Genomic DNA, 21,610 nt, shown 5'->3' with positions numbered 1-21,610 from the left:
ATCCCAGCATCACCATACCTTTTGCCTATCACACCAAGGAAAGCCATCACTGTGTGGAAATCTCTTAATCTAGAGACAAGTCTTGACATCAGAATGGGATTGAGGAAGCGAATAGTTTGTGCTTTAAAATATATAGCTTGGTCAAACACTACTACTGCAGTTTCTATAGCAAACTTGTCAGCTTCATCGATACTTTTCTGAAGAACCCTAACCAAGGTTTCCCCATAATTTCCCACACCATAGAAGACACACTTCTCATCATTCACGCTTTTATAACCTTAAAATGTGAAAACTTTATTCATAGCAGTAATTCCAAGCAGGAAAATGGTGATTTTCCGAAATTTTAGGAGTTGTCCTCCTTCGAAAAAAATCGTCTTAGAACTTATAAATCTGACCAGTTATATGTGTAGAAACTATATCATTCAACTCAGCATAAAATTCTGGCCAAGAATCTGGTCTTACTTTATTCTCCATATTTATATAAATAAGAGTGAACGATAGCTCTGGGCTGCTTCTCCACTAACTGCATGTAGTTATAAGAAATCCTGAATCAATTTATTAGCGAGTCCATAACACGGCTGTACTTCTAGCGACATCACCTTACAAAGTTTAACAACACCAGGGAGCTATCTATGCTCCAACGAGGAATATCGCTTGTGCAGTGTGAATCTAATCAAACAAGATATACTTGTAAGGTACTAAATATCCTTGTAACTTGGATCCTATGAACAAATACTTTGGCTGGTAATAGCTATGCAATCAAATTAATTTCTTGATTAAATACATTTACAAAAACGGCTATGTATAAGATATACATATATATGAGCAATCTTTATTGTGGTAGTCAATAGTCATATGGAAAACGGAGCACCCAAGGTTATTCTGCTTTCGTTAGTTTATATAAGAAAGGAGTTGCTAATCTTCAATTGGGCCATTAGAGATGCCCTAGTTTATTTGGAATGAATAATACTTTTGGGAAAAGACCGAAATAAATTAAGAAAATATCTGCATATAAGAGGAGACCAACTATCATCGCCCACTTCAAAAATGCATCAGAAATAAATAAGAATATCATTGACACAATAGATCAGCTAGGCAAAAGGTATATGTACAGGACATCGGGACAGGCACCATATTTGAGAGAAAAAGTAAAACTAGCTTATGTGCTACTGCAACAGCGAATTCTACAAGATGAATAGAAACAAATCAAAATAAGGAGAGATGTATCACAGTTCCTGTAACACAACAGAAATTGCATAAATAAAGAATAAGAGATCGAGTGATAGACTCGTGATCAACTGAGAGGAGTGCTGCTGGCAGTTATAGGTATGAACCTAACGCTGTTATCACCTCCGGCCGAACTGGGTATCGGAGTTAGAGACAGAGCACCAGACTGGGATGTTGAGAGGCTCTTGGAGAATTGCTGGCCAGAAAGTGGGTTTACGGATTGTAGTGCAGAATTGCCTCCCCCATGCTGATTGGATGAAATTTGACCGACTGACAGTTGACTGGCTGGTTGTGGGCTGAGGGTGAGAGGATTTCCTGTTGGTTGACTAGCAGAGTACAGAGGAGAACCGTCTCTTGTTACTCCTACAACATAGCAACATCAGATGGAAATTTCACAGATAATTGTGAGAGAAATAATGTTTAAACTTGTCGAAACTTTAAATGTCTAAACATAAACTGATGTTTTTGTTAAATGTAGAGCTGCAAAGGACAACTGCATGACAACGGAAGTGGCTTTGATAACCCGAAAGGAAAAACAGCTATAAAGTGCATGTCTCTGACTTAGAGCAAACGCAATAAACAGCTATTAAGTGCATGTCTCTGACTTAGAGCAAACGCAATAAACAGCTATCAAGTGCATGTCTCTGACTTAGAGCAAACGCAATAAACAGCTATAAAGTGCATGTCTCTGACTTAGAGCAAACGCAATAAACAGACAAGAGGCTGAATGGCTCTACTACTCACCAGCGAGTAAAGGATGGGAAGAGGCAGCAGCTCCTGATGAGGTTGAAGCTGTAGGGGCAATAAATGGATTGAAAGCAGCACGGTGATGCTGCTCAGCTCTAACCTTCTCTTCTTCCACCATGCGGTCAACGGGCAGAGGGAGAGGAGCGGGCTTCGGCGTAGACTCTGACTCGAGGAACTTTACAAACATCTCTGAGAATGACTGAAAAAGAGGGAGACTCTTGATAAGGTAGACAAACAAAATATGCAATCTTCTCCTACACTTACGTAACTTACATGAACTCTCCTACACTTAAATGACTTACATCACTTCTACACTTACATCCCTTTTCCTACACTTACATGACTTGCATCACTTCTCCTACACTTACATGACTTACATCACTTTTCCTACACTTACATGACTTGCATCACTTCTCCTACACTTACATGACTTACATCACTTCTCCTACACTTCAATGACTTACATCACTTCTACACTTACATCCCTTTTCCTACACTTACATGACTTGCATCACTTCTCCTACACTTACATGACTTACATCACTTCTCCTACACTTCAATGACTTACACCACTTCTACACTTACATCCCTTTTCCTACACTTACATGACTTACATCACTTCTCCTACACTTACATTATTCACATAACTTACAAGGCTTACGATGTTGATCGCTCGCACATCAAAGGCGATGAAAGAAAAGAGGTAGTGACATACGCAAACCAAAAGCAAACCTTACCTTGTCATGTGGGTTAGGTGTTGAGGGAGTTGTGGGTACGGGATGGGCTATTTTCTGCCATATCCCACCAAGCCATCCGCGGTGTTCTCCAAGCCCTACCCTAATTTTTTCCTCTTCCGTAAAATTGAGAACACGACCTATCAGCATCAGTACTTCTGGCTTTTTCGTATCAGGAGCCGTGTTCCAGTTGATGATCAGATTCTTTACTAGCAGCCTGCAAACACATTTCACTTATGTATTAGCTAACTGCTGATACATGACTTCCGATCACTACTAACCCGCTGACATATGCCATCAGATTACTACTAACCTGTTGACACATGCCATTAGATCACTATTACCCTGCTGTGTGTGATTTTTGGGATTTTGTAACCGCAAAGCTGTGTTTGCCTCTGTGCGCTATTCAGCGCTGCCAACTTCAGTAAAATGCTGACTGTTCTACTCACTGTTGGAGGTGCCACACACAATGGTTTTTAACCTTGGTTAATCCGAGTTGTTTTCATATTCAGCAAATACATGACTTGTCCTGCGTTACAGCGTCACACACAAGGCACAGCAAGGAAACTGTTAAAATCAGTTACATTATGATACAAGTAACTATATTTTGCTTTTAGGATAAACTAATCTGTTGCATGTCTGAGGTTATTAAATTTTACACAGGTGGCTGCTGACATATTAGCATTAAACAGAATATTGCTGTTCGCACAACTAACGAATCAGAGGCCACCAAGGTTACATATGTTACACTGTAGAGGTAAGTGTGACAAGTACCCCGTACATGATAGGAACATGCTACTGCAACGCTGATAAGCACAACACTTTTTCAATTAAATTGTAATTTGGTTTACCAGGAGCAGAAATCTCTAGCTAACGGCAGCGAAAGTGTTGCCATTAAACAGCTTTGTATCGCCATGTGACGATGAGCTGAGTTTTGCTTTTTCTATTATCTTTGCTTGGCAAGATAAATTTGAGTGAGAAAAAAACCGAATAGCATCATTTCACTCAAGATAATGTCCTGAAGGCATCGCTGTCGATGGTCACCTGCTACGATGACTCCAACTACATTGTCATGATTACTCAATCACATTGCAAATCAATAGTTTCAATCATTTCTGCTTGCTTTACAATGAAATAAAGTAAAAAGCGGGTCAGTTTTTTTAGCAGTTGTGCAGTAAAGATGGACCTTTGGCAGCTATTATAGTCTCATATAAAAGTTTGAATGCGCTATAACTAAACCTGAGGAGTGAAACGCTAGTGCAAACTTAACCTACTTCTCCACTTTACTCTCATTGTTACTCGAAAGCCTTCGGATTCTTTCCTCCGCCTCCCTCAGCGATGCTTCCCTCAGTCCGACTGCAACCAGACACACAGCGTTACACATTTGATATTTAGAATATCAATTTTGTGCCGCAATTAGGGATGATCTGGCCGGCATTACTTTATCAAACTATAGATACGCTGTAATAAACTTGGCTGACCCTCTCTGAGGTTGGTGTCGGCAGAATCCATTGATCGTCAGGTCGATAAGCATTCGCAGGTAAATGTAGAGCAAAGAGTTGAGTAATACAGCAGAGGCTGAGTTACAGTTAATCAGTACCTGATGTAATACTCAATCCTTTACACCAGTTCCATGAGTGAACAACTCCAACAATTAACAGGGGACATAAATACTCAATACGTGACATCATCAGCAACTAGCCAACTACACACCCAGAATCAATTTGTGGTGCTTTGAATCACAAAGCTTCTAGTTCTATGCCTAGTAACCTACTACTATATGATATATGTATTCGTGAGCCAAGTAGACAAAGTACATTTTGTATATGTGGTGTATATGATACAACTGTTTCACAACCAAAAAACATATTTGTATACGCAGTATATCCAGTAAAATTGCTTTACAGGTGAGAAAAAACATCATTGTAATTAAAAGGAAACATTAGACTCACTCTCAAATACAAACATGTTAGACTCCTAGACTATCAGAAAGAAAACCAGCCCACTGGCCTATTACATCATTCACTACGGCAGTCTAGTGGCCACGACAGCAGAGATCAGAAGGATAGCGGCAGAGAGAAAGTGCGACGGTCAGTTGAAATCACTCGGTTAGCGCCTCAATCAAAGAGTAAATAGAAGAGAGAAAGAGTAGAAAGACAGTTGACTACAGTTCAATACCAGCGGATAGCCTGAACTTACGCAAACTCAATTCAGATTTACCAGCTGATATTAGACCGTCTCCAACTCGAGCAGCAAGATCCCGGGCTAGGCTAGTAACTATTTCTAGTCTAGCAGGTGATGGACATGTTAGAAAGCAAATCACTACAAATTCCTAGAAATTCAGCGTTTACTACATCTAAAGCAGATGAGACAGTCATTGCTTTCCTTACATGATCACCAAATATTTCTGATTGAAGTCAATCGATTTTCTTCAAAGAACATGTAAGATTCGGCAAATTGAAGAAAACAATGACTGCTTACAAAAAATACAAGAAAACAAGTTAAAAATTTAAAACATCGGTAAGCAAATAACAAATAAAATAGATTTGGTAGAAAATTAGATAGTGGAAATGTTAGAAGAAAATGGAAATTCCTAGCCCGTAGCATTTACAGTTAAAACCCATAAGCTGGGCATAAACTTGCGGGGGAGGCAAAAAACTAAGCTATAAGGCTTTAGAAGGTTAGTTGAAAGCGGATAAGGCAATTAGGTAATAAAGCAACAGTAAGCCAACAAGCCACACAACACGCCGCATGCATAGAGGCGGACTGGGATTACAAGCCGACAGAGGTTATGCAGTCAGGCAGATTAAATCTCAGTCAGCATCAGGAGTTGTGCTATCGCCTCCTAATTACCAGCTGAGATTAAATCTGCAGACGTGTTTGCAGAGGGACAGGGTTATCAAAGCGAGTTGCAGTTAGGCAGGCAGACTATACGTTCATCTAAAACTTGAAAAGGAGGCTGCACAACAAGCGAAACAGCACACAGATCTGTTAGAAAATATACACACAGGACACCCTCAGCTCTGACACTTGTTAAAATATATACACACAGGCCCGCCTCAAGCTCTGACACTTGTTAGAATATCTACACACAGGCCCGCCTAAAGCTCTAACACTTGTTAGAATATACACACACACAGGCCCGCCTCAAGCTCTGACACCAGCTAACCGTTATGGTTATATCTGGTCTCTCATACAAAACCAGAATTGATTCCATATTCATTTCTATGGACACATTGTACTCCATTATTCCCGTGACCCAGCAGATTTGACTCAGAAGCGCCATTTGAATTTATGCATTTTAAGCGATGGCCAGCATTGTTTGCATAAAAGGCTTTTGTTGTGAAAGAAAAAAAACTACTTCAAAAATTGGAAATGTGGATATTGGAGCAATAAATAGCAGCAACGATGTTACTAGCCTGCTGCCACAGGCATGAAGACAAAGATACACAAATGGAGACAATAATGAGCAGGAGTAAGCGAGGGAATCCTCTGCAAGTGGGTGGTTAGAAGCTCACATGCTGGCACCTGCTGGCACCTGTCATACCTTCATCTCTCAAAGCATCCATAGCTTCTTCTTTCTTCTCAAGCTGTTGGGTTAGACGTTGTGCTGCCTCTAGCGCCTCACACTGACCATCCAGTTGCCCCTGTAGGGTCGAGAGCTGACTTTGTAAATTGACGATGATTGTATTGTTATTAGCTATGGTCGCCCGTAGCTTTTGCACTTCTGCCATATGCATGGAGTCCTTTTCTACAAAATGGACAACCTATCCATAGATTCAATGGACAACAATCGACATAAAGTTAATCTATTTCGATATTTGTTCCGTTTATCCAAACTGTGATAACGCGGAGTAAATATTCTTATAATAATATATAGTGTTTTGTTCTATTCATTCCAGAGCTCAATAAAGTAAGGTACATAAAGTAATTACATATATAGCATTAAAGCAAATGTGTTAAATAAAACTAGGCAAAAGAAACTACATATATATCTATTAATTATATATAAAAACAAATGAATAAAGTAAACTAATAAATATATGTTTTACTGGTACTCCATCTTACAAACATGTGACCGATGTAAGCTAGGCATAAAGTCTTGCGGTATAGCGAGTGATAATTTTTCAAAAACTTACCGTGACTTCAGTTTAAATCTATTTAACTGAGATATTTTTATTATTCTGTTTTAATATCATTTTCATCCGCGCTGTAATGCTTGAGAAGCTAGGGATGTCGTATATCGGAATTACTTCTTATATTGAGGCAAATATTTGCTCAATTTTCACATTTTAGATGTTGACAAATTTCTATGTAGAGGGGATACTATTGATCTAAGTTGAAGTAAGTCGATCTATAAAAGGCTGGGGCTAGTATTAATTCCCATTTTATAGTGTCCTTCTCATTGCTAAATATAACTCCAATTCAGGTTATTAAGTATTTGGTTCCATATGAACCAGTAAGAAAATTGGTTAATTTGGGGAGGAAGATGGGGTCTCTCGGGCCCCCTCTAGACTCAGTCAACTCTAAGAATGTTTATGACCATTCTTAGCGTTTCTTAGTTTGAAATACGTTCAATGGAAATAAGATTTACTGCAATAAGGTAAGGAGTCTTCCTATTTTTAGTAAACGATCCTTAAATTAAGGAATTGTCCTTCCTCTCCTACATATGGCCAGTTCAGTGAGTATATATATATCCACCACTCAATACCTGGTACCTTTATGCTAGCGATACAAGCAAGCCTGCCTTGGATAATTATTGGATAATCAAGAAGTCTGTAAATTTACACCCACAAATAAACACGCAATACGGATAACTTGTCTCCGGTAATTTCTTACTTCTATAGACTTGACGCTGTGAAAATATTTGTGGGGCCAATCGTAAGAGCCTAGTCCGAGTTAGTCGACAGCTGTTATCATCTCCTTACCTTTCTGAAACTGCTCGAGAACCCCCTCAAGGTTGGTAAGCTGTGTTGAGTACTGACTGCACTGGTCCTGGCTCTTGCTCAGCTCCAAAAGACAGTTATCCCTTTCGGCAGCGACTGCGTGGAGTTGTTCTTCCATGGAACTCAGCTGTCGTGATGCCTCCAAACTACACATAAAATAAGACTTGGCTATAACAGAACAAGATTTGAAACCACCCCAACAGCAGTGACCAGAATAAGACTTATCCGCTCCTAGCTGCATGGAACCCTCTTAAAACTGACCAATGGTCACGATACAAAGAAATGAGTGTACAGGGTAATAAAATAGATGGAACAAGCCTAGCGAGCTACTGCTGATTGGTCGAATGGCCAATTTCAACTCCGTGTGCTGCGAATGACTAAGGTAGCTAGACTAGACCTAGAGGATCAGTAGTCTACCCAAGACAAAGACATCTAATAGCCTTTTATTAGTCTTCAATAGATCTAACATATCATCTGTTTAGAACTCCGCATTTCCACTCACTAATCTTATGCAGCTTACTCATGAAGACCTGTGCAGTATTTTTAAGTTGATTAAAATGACAAGCGCACCATCGCAATAAATGCGTAAATAAACATTAACAAAGCTTCATGGAAACGACATCAAAAGTATAACACTATTGACACCAATGTACAGACATGACATGAGCCATCAAACACTATTGGCCGATGTACAGCCAAGACATGAGCCATCAAACACGAGCGATCTTAAGAAACGTATCATAAAGATAACAGAGGTTATCACCACTCGTGCCTAATTTGAAAGCGTCAATCAATGTGTTGTTTCAATAAAACGTCCTGTTTAGTTAGATCTTCAAAATGCGAATCAAGGCATTGAAACAGAATGGCAGCAATAATGAGTAATAGCAATAATAGTAATAACAGCAATAATAATAACGCAGGTCATCTGACAATACTGTAACTAGTTTTGCTCCTGTAATAATGCATTTGAGGGGTTCATTATGACAGGATTGACAGCACCCTGTCATGTACTCTCAAGATGCTGCGTGTAAACCATGGTAGTATTTTCGCTGAATCGACACCTGCCATCCCCATCAGCACAAACACACTACCAAGGCTTCCTAGTAAGGGGGATGAATGAACACCACTGCACCTGGCCTGCTGGACAGCAGTAGATGTGTGCGCTGCCTTTTCCTCCGCATTTGCTAGTTTGTTTCGAAGCTCCTTCTCCCGTTCCTCAGACTGTAAGAGGTCTGTTGTATACCCCTCCTCGATTGAGACAAGGTGAGATCTCAGTCTTTCTACCTACAGTAGAAATACATGAAGATGTGAAGCATGTTTGGAATTCAGCTTAAACAGAGTAACAGTAAAACATTGCCTATACATAGGGATTTCTACTAAAATATCATGTATCTCTACTAAAATATATTTTAGCAGCAGTGGACAAGTCAGAGCAAAACGGGTACAACTAGGAAAAAATGCTAAAATGACAAGATTGAAAAGAACCGGCTGTATTTCTTATCCAACTAAACTTACCTCCCGCTCCAACTTTTGCACTCTATCCTTGGAACTGTGCAAGCTTTTCTGCAGCTCCTCGCACGCCTGGTAATTCTGTTGGGCAGTCAGATGGGCAGTGTCTCTTTCTAGGGTCAGCGCTGAGACCTGTTGCAGCAGCCTCTCCTGCTCGGCGTCTCGGCTCTCTTCTTTAACTCCCTTCTATATAACAGACACACGAGTCCATCATGATGAGATAACTCCCTTTTATATAACAGACACACCAGTCTATCATGATGAGATAACTCCCTTCTATATAACAGACACACGAGTCCATCATGATGAGATAACTCTCTTCTATATAACAGACACACCAGTCCAACATGATGAGATATTACTCCATGTCCAGATTCCATTAGCATTTCTTTAATAATGTACCAATTTTAGTGCAATCGTCAGAAATAGGGCAATGCATATCATTAAAGAATTACTCCATGCTAATGTGCTAACCTCTGTCCCAGTGCTAACTTGCAATCTGGCTGTAATCAATCTTAGCTGTGAAAGGAACCTAGACAGCGAAGCCCAAGGTTTTAGACAAGCAAAGGAATAGCTATGACAATTCTCGAAAAAACCAAAAAAAATTCAGTGGAAAGCTAACCAACAAATGAATGAGGCATTCCTAACCTGGTTAGAAAACTGAGTGAGTTCTCTCTCGCGATCCTTTAGACTGCGCTGAAGTTCCAACTCTGAAGCCTGCAAGGTTTTGATGGTGCTGTCACACTGGAGCAGCTGTTCCCTCAGACTTCCTTCACTGTCCGTCTTGTCATCCCTCTCCGCTCTAGTCTCCGACAGCTCAAAGGTTAGATTCTCTATCTGTAGCACCAGCCCATACTATCTCACCGCTGCTCATCCAACTTGTTATCACGCGTCAAAGATAATTATGAAAAGAGAACTAAGAGACGACTTTTCGACTAAAGATGAAAGACATAAAAGGAATAGCGTGGTTCCTACCTGTTTCCTGAGGGCTCCACACTCGGACTGTAAGGACGAGTGCGAGTCAGCCTCACTGGAGAGTCTCAACTGCATGTCCTGGTATGTCTTGTCCTTCTCAAAAAGCGCTTCCTTTTGCTTCTCAAGCCGTGCCTTCAGTGCCTCCCCTTCCTGTCTCAGACTCTCATATGCCGACTTGGGCACATGGTCAGACTGAACAGCCGCCTCTAGTTGTGCACTCAACTCCGAACATTTTTGCTTGTACTCAGAAAGTTTATGTTGTGTTTCTACTAGCTGCAAATAAATGTCAAAAATTACCTTTCTTGTGCTCTTTGAGATTTTAAATACTCTTTCCTAGTACCCCGTACCTTTCTATCGCTAAATGATGAGAGAAGACTCTCTTCAACAAATCAATTTTGGTTGAATTGAGAAACCACTGGTGTAACCAGGAGTTGCTTTACACTCTTGGCATGTGAAACAAAGGTGAGCCAATCTTACATTTGTATGATTCTCTAACCACTGATTTAAAGACTTTGAAAACAATAGACTTAGGATACTTCCCATTTCCAAGTATTCAGAGAGTTTTTATGTTCAAAAAGTAAAATAAAAAACAAAAAGCTATTTATTCCAATGTTTAAAAAAAATTCGAATGTTACAAAATACGTGTAGGATTTCGGTTGTAATTGAATGCACATTTATTCCAAGAGCTGACAAATCCCGACATGAACTATCCACAAATAAAAGAATATCTAGTAGCATGACAATGAAAAGTTCGTAGTCTGACACGTACTATCATACAAGTCATTATATTATTCCTAATAAACCTCTTCCTTCTCTATGACAGTCAACTTCAGATACATTCAGCTACTAATAACATCAACTTTAGCAAAGACTAACTCACCTGCTGTTTTCTCTCATGATACTCGGATTGAAGTCTTTCGAGCTCCCCCTCTCCTCCGACAGTTCTCTCCCCCGAGCCTCTCTCTTCGAGAAGACCCGCTAATCGTACAGCCTCCTGATGAAATGTGACAGCTTCCTGGTGTTTAATCTGAAGAGCAGAAAAGAGTTGTTCCCTCTCGCTGGTAAGTGCAGCCAATTGTTGGGAAAGCTGCTGCCGTTGTTCAAGAAGCTGAGAAACCTGCTGTGAGTTGTCACCTATGAAAATGAGAGACATGGCATTTAGGTGACGGAGTGACCAATCATAAACAAGCTCTAAAAAAACTGCAAATCAGTTGATGCGTTGATGAGTAGCGCACGGTACTTACTGCTGACAAACGCCCCACCATTACTCTGCAATATAGAAACTAAGCTCTCGTTCTTCTGCTTCAATGCCTCAATCTCAACATCTCTTTCATTGACAATTGCGGAAAGTTTTCGTATAGTAGTCTTCGTCATCTCAGCTGTCTCAGCGTCCTTGACACTGCGGAAACGCATAAGAGTGTAGAGCTTCCTTAGCAACCTCCTAGATACTCTGGCTTAATCCAGACATTCACGCTGTAGAGCTAATCAAACTAAAACACCAAATGATAATAGCTTCCCTAAAAAATGCAAACGCTCTAGCAGAGAATTGCACCTACTTTCTCGAGCTGCTGGCATCCATAAGACTCTGTAGCTGCTTTTTAAGAGTTGTTATCTCCCTACTTTTTTCACTCAACACACCGCTCATTTGCTCTCTCTCCACCTCCATCGAGCGAACCTGCCAATAACGACACTAGGTAAACATAGAGATAAGCAGCTCAAAATTTCACAAACACTCAACATAGTCGTTAGGTTGTGTAAATTGTTTAACAAAATTTTTGAGCAACAAAATCTTATTTAACAAGTAGAATACTGCCAGCACGCAGCAGAAATTAATAGGACCAGAACTAGACATACAAGAAGCTCAGCATTCTAATAAATACCTGCTCTGCTAGAGCTGAGGGGTCTGTGTAAGATGTGAAATTACGGGGTGACGAGTGGGAGCTACCGACTAGACGCTGTGAGTCTCTTAGCTGGGCTATAGTGGCATCTTTCTCTGCCACCGTACTTTGCAACTGCTCCAAGCAATCACGAGATTCGGAGAGAGTTATCTTCACTTGTTCGCCAGAATTCTCGGCGATTGATAGTTGGTCATGCAGTCTTTCTATTGCTTCATCCTTTTCAGCGAGATTTGCCACGAGAGCAGTATTTTCACCGATTGCAGCCTGTAAACTCGCCAACTCCTCTTCTTTCTCTCGCAGACAATCGCTAGTAGTTGAGATAAGAGCATCTTGTGAGTCAAGTTTTAATTGCAGCGCCGATACTTGGGATCTAAGTCTCTTGTCCGCTTCTTGTGAGTCCTGAGTCAACTGAGATATGACGAGCTCTTGGCTGATGACTTTCTGCTCAAGTTCATCCACCTCCGCTTGTTTTATCGCAAGTTCTCGCGAAAGTTTCAACGATACCTCTGATTCGGCTTGACTCAAATCTTCCTTCAACCTCTTAATCTCTTCCGAAGAATCCTGCAGCGCCTCATCTAACTCTCTCTTACGACCTTGTAAACCTTCCAATGCTTGTTTCAACCGGCCACACTCGTTCTCTGTATTGCCCAATTGTTCTTCCAAATCTCCCACGTGAGATAACTGATCTTTCAGGGAACTGAGCTCTGAGTTAATGTTTGTCAATTTCAACTCTTTTTCTTCAATCACACCATCCTTCTCGGCAGACATGGCCACCAACTGAATTTCGTGTTTGCAGACTTCATTTTTCATACTCGCTTGAAGACATGAATCTCGAGACATAGACTGGGTGGCAACAGCGGGATTACTTGCAGAGGTCATATCCTCTTCTTCGCCACCTGCTCAATCATTGAAAAACAAAACCAATGTTTACTTTTGAAAATACTTTCTTAAAAATAGGGTTAATTGAAAAAAGTCTTATTTTGTGTGATGGATCACTGACACAAAAGAGCGAGTGTGCTCGATAAGATAGTTGGTCCTCCTGATCATAACAGCAAATAAAGGGACAAATAACTAAGAGAGTTGGGTAATTCAGTAAGAGCTATACTAGTCAATTTGAATAAAAAGGCAGCAGGCTTCGGACAACAACTAAACTTCGGCAGCAATATGAGAAACAAGCAGAGACGACTACCAACCTTTGAGTTCATTGATGAGGAGAACCTTTTGAGCGAGAAGCTCTTGCAGTTCAGCCAGCTGGGTTTTTAGTTCCTGCACCTCAGTGATAGAAGCATCGGAGTCTCGTGACGCCTCCAAAGCCTCCTCAGATGGCTCAGGATCGGGAGGCTCAGAGTCTATTGATGAGCTGGCTAGTTGCGAGGTGAGTTCAGCAACTTCAGATTCAGCCAAAACTTTGGCTCTAATGCTTGCATCGAGTTCTGCGCTGAGGCTATCCAGCTCATGGTTTCTACTCTCTAACTGCGTCTGAGCTTGCTCCAAGTCTAGCAAATTCGATTTATAATTGTCTCTCAGCTTGCTCAACTCACTAGTGACGTCTATCACTCGTGCCTTGAGACTTGATGCTTCATTCGCGGAGTCACTCAGCTCCTTCTTCAACTTCTCCTCCCGTGTAACAAGCAGACGCGTCTCATCAGCTAGGGAAATGTTCTTTTGCGCCTCATCTTTTAGGTTAGCTTCGGTTTCCTTCAGCTGCGCAGTTAGGCTAGAGATTATCGAGTCTTTAGAAGATAGATCTTTAGTAAGACTAGAAAGTGAACTTAGGCTTTCTTCAGATTGTAGCTTGAGATCTGATATAGTTTGTTGGAATGCTGAATTATTGAGCTTGCATTGACTAAGGCTAGCTAAAGCTGAGTCTCGTTCTGTCATCAATGAATCGAGGTTATACTTAAGAGACGAGTTTTCTTCAAGCGAAGACTTCAATCGCTACAATAGAACATCAAACTCAGAAACATGGGCGCTGCAAGAAATCAATCGCAAACAGCATCCGTAAATAATTCCAAAGGAGAATTCAACACAACTAATACACAAAAGTGCTGCATATTGATTAAGAAAGTCAAGAGGAGACAAACCTGTTGTACTGAGTCATATTCCCTCTGTAAGTCTGATTCAGATGGTTTTTCAAGAGATCCTTGCTGTGATTTGCTCAAATCCAATTCTTGCCTATCTTTACTCTCCTCTGCCTGAATAAGTTTAAGGCTAAGCTCATGAGTTCTTTGCTCCGATTGGTCAAGGTCATTCTTGAGCTGCCCAATGTCAGCCGCCGACTGGCTGATCTGCCTTTTTAAATCATCGGTGCTCAATTTAAATTGTTCAACTACTTGATCCAGCTTCAAATTCCTAGCAGTTGATTCTTCAAGCTCAATACCGAGTTTTTTATTACAAGCTTCTAATTGGTTGAGATTACTAGTCATTTCTAGGAGTTCAGCTTGTGATTGGCTGAAGCTGTTGTCAGCCTCTGACAGTCTCAATTCTAACCGGCTAATTTCACTTTTCAATAACATTTTCTCTTTTTCAATGTCATCCGCCTGCTGAAGCTCCTGACTATTCATTTTTTGGACTGTGTCAAGTTGTAGCTGACATTCTCTCAGCTAAAATAAGAAACTGTAAGTTATTGTCTGAGAATTCATAGAATCAAAGCAACAGCTCCAGGCCTGGCTTCTTGGATTGACCTATTGACCTATACTATGGTGTCAGCTAAAATACATCCGCACATCAAAGCAGCAAGATTCAACTGATAAACAAACAATCAGCAGCGCTTGAACAGGGTTTAGCTAACAAAAGCAACACTAATGAAGGTATTTACACTTTATCTACGCATCGACAGTTGGTAATTTGACTTACTTGTTGAGTCAGGACCTGCCTCTCCTCTGCCTCTTGCACGAACTTCTCCTGCTGCAATTCCAGCTTCCTTCTCAATGTGACTAGTTCCTGCGCTGACTCTACACACCGCTCCTGTTGTTCTGACAGCTGTAACAAGAAACCAGACAAGGAGTTAGCCTATGAAACTGTATTTTGCTGCGAGCAGGAGCGATGCTCTAACCTAATCTCTGTCTAAAACCTGCTTGCTTATGGCAAAACTGGGCCATAGAAATGCAAACCAAGAGGACGAGTAAAGTTAATTATTTTTCCAACTTCCACACAAACCCGAATCTGCATATATGATATTTTACTTGATAGATTTTGCTTGCATAGTTGTGGCAATACTAAAGAATACGTTTACTGACACACTGAATAAATTAGCAACCTATTTAAACCAAAAACCCATTGACTGCATTATTTATACCTTCAACAAGAGAGATTACAGAGAGATCTTGTGAAAAACTGAGAGTGCAGCCTGTGATGAGTAAATAATTGCTCAAAGAAATAATGGTCTGACTGAGGCATTTGGGGGCATCATATCCTAAATAAGCTAAACTGGACAAGCATTCATATGAAAGGTACAGATAAAAACCAAACGCAAATGAGATCTAATGAACAGGCTTCAACATACAGTCTGAAGGCATTCTAGCTAGACAACCATTTATAGCTAGACAATCATTTATAGCTAGACAACCGTTTATAGCTAGACAACCGTTTATAGCTAGACAACCGTTTATAGCTAGACAACCGTTTATAGCTAGACAACCGTTTATAGCTAGAAAACCGTTTATAGCTAGACAACTGTTTATAGCTGGCTAGACATCCATTTATAGCTAGACAACTACCTATAGCTAAATATTACCACATTGATTATAATTCTAACATTTATGAAGACTAACAACTTGTATTGAAACAATTGTTTGATCTTTCAAAATGGTAAGAAAAACGTTGAAACACTAAGTAGTCCAAGTTTGTTAAATTTGGTGAGAGGATTGATTTGTGATTTGATTTGTGATTTATTTTCATCAACAAAATTAGGTAAACAAAAGAAAAAATCTGGAGGAGTGATGAAGCCCATAATACGCAATAGCATAGCTAGTCGGATGAGCTGGTCACCTGGACAGTTAGAAGGCCGGTGTCGTGCCTTAAAGAATCTCGTTGCTCAACAAGCTCTGCCACGTATAGTTCATGTTCCCTGTCAAGGTCGGTGAGGCTCTGGTTAAAGGAGGAGTTTTCTTCTCGCAGCTCCTCCAGCTCCTTCCTTTGCTCTTCACATTCCCTTATTTTCTGCTCAAGCGTCAGCGAGACCTCCGCTGCCTGCTCTCGCTGTACAGGGGGATAGATGTACTAGTTAGTTATACTTCTGAACAACAAGCCAAGGGAAACAACCTACCGTCTCTTCACCCTTAAAAAGGAATACGACTTTCGATTGGCCATACTTTAATATCAGAAGAGAAAAATGTTCAAGTGCAGCAGCGGTGAGTTAACAAAGAGCGAACATGGTTAAGAACGAAGGAACAGTAAACTTTGCGAGTAAATGTCTAGCTAATGACATGAAGGTAGAGAGGCAGTAGGGGCTAACAAGATACATCAAGAGGGTTAAATTTCTAGCCAGAGAATCACACAAAGGACGCTAGCAAAGTTGCTTGCATTTTACAAAATGAGATCCGGAAAAGCAAGAGAGGACAACTTCTAGTAGTGAGCTCATTTTGACTAGAGGAAAAAGTCACATTTTTTAAAAATGTTAACCTCAACTCTATCGTTCAGAGTAATGGCAGATAGAACTTAAATAGATATTAATCCTCACTGGGCACAGGAGTTGTCATCCCAATATTCTTCACAGTTGTTGCGATAGCCAAAAGCTTATTATCAGCAGAGGATCTCAGAGCAATCACATATCTCACTTTTTATGCCTGTCCACAACAGGCACAACTATCCACAAGGAAATGGCTACCATTTCATTGCCTTTTACTATGTTTTGAGATTTTATTGGCTGAAACCAGTTTTAACTCATTTCTGTATTTGGATGAGCGGTCAGGTGAGATTCTCTGGCTACCTAGTGCTCTGTGTCTTGCGGTTTGTAAGTAAACTTGACAAACGCTCTCCAACATTGGAGAGAAAATAGTTTAGCTTAAAGAATTGCAAATGTAACAGAGCATGGCTATAAAATGAAGTAGGAAGGAAGAGAAGATGTGCTAGAGGAAGAGAGTAAAGGTAGCGGAGGGAAAGAAGAGAATTAGACAATGAGAGAGGAGAGGAGTACAGAGAGTCTGAAGGAGATAAGGGTTAGAGAGGGCGAGTGGTGAGTGATAGACTAAGAGAAGGAAAGAGCAGAACAGAACAAGACTGACTACCTGCTAAGATACTGCTTTAGAGAGGGCGAGTGGTGAGTGGAGTGGTGAGTGATAGACTAAGAGAGGGAAAGAGCAGGACAGAACAAGACTGACTACCTGCTGAGATACTGCTGCACGCAGCTTCCACCTATTCAGCTTCTCACGTCTCTGAACATGGCAGAGTGTCTCACTCACGCATCTGAGGGACACCTGCACACCCAACCCATTGTTTTGGTTATCACAAAAACCACAACCTGATTTTAAAATGTATTTTGGGAACAGAATGGTATAGGCAGCAATTGCAAGCACATGTCTAACAAATGAAGCAAAGCCAAGCCTCGAAGGCTAAAGGTAGAAGCAAGTTTTGCCGCTATAATGGTGACACCTAGAATATTTGACTACACTCTCTCACCACATTCTCACATATTTTAGCATGCTGATGAGACCCGCGACACGATAAGAACGAGTAGAGCCCGTGTGGTGACGAGCTCTCAATAACAGAATGCTGCGACTGGGCAAGAGCGATAGAAAAGGTTTTTACCGTCAGGGATATGCATATCCATGCCACATTAACATATTAACGGTTGATCAACTGTTGGGTTAGCGATGAATGATCGTCTGTCAACTATGATTGATATCTTGCTTTAATATTCTCTGCCACCGTTTGACACTGTATTTGGAGGATGGCATTTATTCGCTGGCCTGACAACCATGAGCTGGTGTCCGGAGGTATCCGCTGCGTATTGTAGTATGGTACCAACCTGTATCCAGACACATAATCTGCTGGGCCTATGAGAAGGCACACATACCTTTGACACTCACAGCGAGCCCAAGGCGCTCGGACATGCCCCAGTCACAGGGATTTTACTAAGCGGGAGGTATGCAGGTACTTACACTAGAGCCATTACACAGGGTCATGGCTCCTGAACAAAATCTGTACATCGGCATTTTTATTCATGAAAAGTCACCAGGGGCCCTCACGTAATTTGAATGTCCCTAACCCCTACATATATTTATAATCACACAATCTCATCTCTATATTCCTGTAAGCACCATCCGAGGGTGTTAATTACTTCCACTAATTAAAAAGGTGGCAATTTAAGGAGAAAACTGAAAGACAAGATGTGAAATAGAATCGCAAAGCAACCGGTCCCCCTTAGAGTATAAAAAACCTTAGGCTAAACATGTATTTTTAAAAGCTTACCATTTTTTCTTCCTGCAGTTCATGCAGCTGCTTTTTATGCAGACCTTGTTGCTCCTGGGTCTGCCTAAGGTGCTCTGTAAGACAAACATTAGCGTTTAGTAGCAAGTTATAGAGATGCGTGGTGACTAACTAGAAAGGCATACCACCACCCTATGACAGTCTAATAATAATACTTCTTGGCTGCTAGCCGACTCATTCTAAAAATGGATAATTTCAAAGCAATTGTATTCTAGCTATGCGAAATGAGCCTTTCTAACTAGATTCACAGATGTGCTATGGTAGCATTGTAACTACCACTTTCGACAGGCCAAGTGTGAGCCGCACTGCCTATCTTAGCTCATGCCAACTCGTTGGGAATGAACAGACAGTATGCTGATGAGCAATGGCTAACAGGAAGGCTGGTGGGGAGCACCTGCTAGCAAATGCCTCTCAGTGTCTAAAACTAGAGTAATTTTACATGATGTCGCCTTATTAGAAAAGAGTTATCTGCCAACCTCACAATATTCGGTTACTCCTTTTGAACTTTATGTAAAAAGAACTTTATGCATCACATTTTGGAAAAAATAGTCTTTTACAAATACTTTATTTGTTATGTTCCAGAAAGCAAAAACAGTAATAAGTTCTAAAGTAATTGCATATAATACTAAATATCTAAATATAATACTAAATATAATACTAAATATCTAAATATAATACTAAATATTTAAATATAATACTAAATATCTAAATATAATACTAAAACAAATACAGGAAAATTGTGTAAATACTAAATTTAAAACATTAACTTGTATGTAAAACTGAATCAATAAATTAATAATGATAATAATCAGTCAAAAGTGAATTTTATTGTCCTTTTACAGACACATGAAAGGATGTGTGTGCTCAGAACAGTACAGTTGAGAGGTGGAGTGTGTAATAAAAATGTGTAACAACTTACTATAACTTACACTAAATCTATTACTTACTTTAACTTACGCTAGATTATTACTTACTCAAACTTACACTAGATACATCGCTTAATTTTTTTCGTCTGAAAATCCAGTGTCCTGATCGTGCTTGACAGGAAATGGTTTACGAAACCGTTGTTATACCTATTTTTTTCTTACATGGCATGACCAATGAGTGATACGATACGCAAATTGCGTTGCATGTCGCATGAACGATGCAATTCAAATACGCACCAGAAAAGGTTCCTTTTGGCTTGCCTTTAGTGGTCAATGCAACAAGAGCAATTAAGGCAGACTCGCTAAAGGATAGACCACTGCGCTAAACAAAAATTCTTAGGAAGGCAAAGTCTCTGCCAAGTTTAATCAGGAGATGCTGAAGATGAAGTTTTTCAAAAATGGGTTTTCAAGCAACTCTAATGTCAACCAATTTCAACCACTCTAAAACCAACTTGATTGCGATTGGATGGCTCGCATTTTGAACTTGCCTTCTCATTGAGTCCTACGAACTTGCCTTGAGAAAGTTAAATTTTTTTTATCAAAAATGGCAAAAACGCCTTTTAGTCATAAACATTTCAAGTCATATTAAAACGAATTTTGACAAGTGAAAGTTTGGGCTCACTATGGAGGAACAACATGGCTTACCGGCAATCTTTTCATTAGCAATCCTAAGTTCATCCTGACTTCTTTGCAGCTGTTCATACAGTTTCTCTCCCTCCTCTTCCAACTGCAATATAATAATAAGATAATATATAATATAATAATAAATGACCGTTACAAATCTAGTTTAGCGCTCAGTTCACCAGTAAGTTTATAGTGAGAAGATATCAGGAAAAATGAAACTCATGTCTCCGATTTATCTCTTCCTCAGACAGCCAGCTAGACGGAGAGTTGATGAACAGGATACGGCATTGTCGACGGAGCTCGGTTCATTAGAGAAGAATCTGGTGCAGACTCCTCTGCCGCTATACAGAGTACGGTTCGCTGCTTGACATCAATGATAAATCACTGGCTTTCCATAATGGTGGGTCCCAGAAAAATCAATCTCTTCATTGTTGCTATTGATTCGGGAGCTCTGAGTGTGGAGAGTTGAAAAGAATGCTGTTTGGGATGCCTGCACCAGACAAACAAGCATTACACCTGATTTAAGTCCAGAGAGGGCCTGCATTGGTCAGCGAGTGCAGATGGTGCATTTTCGGCAGCAAAACCAATTTCCCACAGTCGTCTAGAACATGTTTGCATCCCGTTCTGCCCACACGAAGAGATAGTTGGCAATTCTATGCGACTTCTATTCACCAAGTTTTTATTTTCATGATATGAGGAGACCAAGGTGAGCCAGCAATCTAGACTGACAATACCAAACAACTCTTTATCACTATCTGATGTGATAGACGGGCAAGAACGGTGACTGGAAAAGCGAGGATGTGGAATCAATCAACTGACGCCTACCCGTCCACACAGCTCGAGATAACAGGCGGTCGAAGAACAGTTGATTCTGGTCACAATAAATGGGTACAGCAGAGCAGACTGACAAGAATTCAGGCATTGTACAATGAGGAGTATTTGTGAAACTGAAGGCATTGTCCGTGATGTGAATGGTGACAATAACAGACAAACGATTCTCTTGTTACACATTAGCATCGGATTCATGATACGGAGCAGGGCGCTTGGTCTACAAACAAGCCATTTCTTAATTGAGAACGGTCACTCGGTGATTGAAAATTGATCGCGACCAAATGCTGCACTCGGTTCATTGAACATAACGGCAACAATTGACAACTAATTACAACTACACAATTGCCGTTTTCTTCCAAAAAGCATGAGGAAAAATAGGATGGTAGACGGAGTGCTTCAGCTGAAAGCTCTGACAGTGCAACGTTTGAAATGGCAGTCATGTCTTTACAAAATTGTTCGATAAATAGAACCAGGATGAGTTTCAATTACTTAATAGGCCAAAGACTAGCGTTCGAGCATGGTTAGGAGACACCTACGACAATCCACGCAATCACCTACTTCTTATTAAATTGGTAGGAACACAAAATTAGCTATGTAAAGACTGTAAACATACACATCGGGACACAAGAGAGAGTAACTTCAAAACTATAAGCAATAGTACTCCATGAGCATGTTTGATAGATCTTATGAAAAATGTAACAAGTAGCTTGCTCGAGTCACCAATACTTCGATGTCCGTAAGAAATGAGAGACGAACATGCATTT

At 40.4% G+C, this 21,610-nt stretch overlaps 1 protein-coding gene across 1 annotated transcript in view; it reads right to left on the bottom strand.

Annotated features, from left to right (window-relative positions):
• Positions 1-912: 912 nt before the first annotated feature.
• Positions 913-21,610, bottom strand: part of LOC137396342 (thyroid receptor-interacting protein 11-like) — a 57,720-nt gene continuing 37,022 nt past the window's right edge. Inside the window, exons 9-28 of the mRNA XM_068082572.1 lie at positions 20,037-20,118; positions 18,448-18,521; positions 16,027-16,236; positions 14,893-15,018; positions 14,121-14,639; positions 13,230-13,974; positions 12,019-12,932; positions 11,695-11,813; positions 11,383-11,537; positions 11,019-11,272; positions 10,139-10,411; positions 9,812-10,000; positions 9,170-9,349; positions 8,787-8,938; positions 7,637-7,800; positions 6,256-6,459; positions 3,983-4,064; positions 2,712-2,925; positions 1,972-2,173; positions 913-1,590 (exon numbers count right to left, since the gene is read on the bottom strand). Of these exons, the coding sequence (XP_067938673.1) occupies positions 1,295-1,590; positions 1,972-2,173; positions 2,712-2,925; positions 3,983-4,064; positions 6,256-6,459; positions 7,637-7,800; positions 8,787-8,938; positions 9,170-9,349; positions 9,812-10,000; positions 10,139-10,411; positions 11,019-11,272; positions 11,383-11,537; positions 11,695-11,813; positions 12,019-12,932; positions 13,230-13,974; positions 14,121-14,639; positions 14,893-15,018; positions 16,027-16,236; positions 18,448-18,521; positions 20,037-20,118 (5,154 nt within the window). The 3' untranslated portion in view covers positions 913-1,294. The remainder of the gene's footprint in view (positions 1,591-1,971; positions 2,174-2,711; positions 2,926-3,982; positions 4,065-6,255; positions 6,460-7,636; positions 7,801-8,786; positions 8,939-9,169; positions 9,350-9,811; positions 10,001-10,138; positions 10,412-11,018; positions 11,273-11,382; positions 11,538-11,694; positions 11,814-12,018; positions 12,933-13,229; positions 13,975-14,120; positions 14,640-14,892; positions 15,019-16,026; positions 16,237-18,447; positions 18,522-20,036; positions 20,119-21,610) is intronic.

This window comes from Watersipora subatra, chromosome 5 (genome assembly GCF_963576615.1).
Source record: "Watersipora subatra chromosome 5, tzWatSuba1.1, whole genome shotgun sequence".
Classification (NCBI taxonomy): Eukaryota; Metazoa; Bryozoa; class Gymnolaemata; order Cheilostomatida; family Watersiporidae; genus Watersipora; species Watersipora subatra.
The sequence above is the reverse complement of the archived record's forward strand: the minus strand, read 5'-3'. Positions and strand labels throughout refer to the sequence as shown.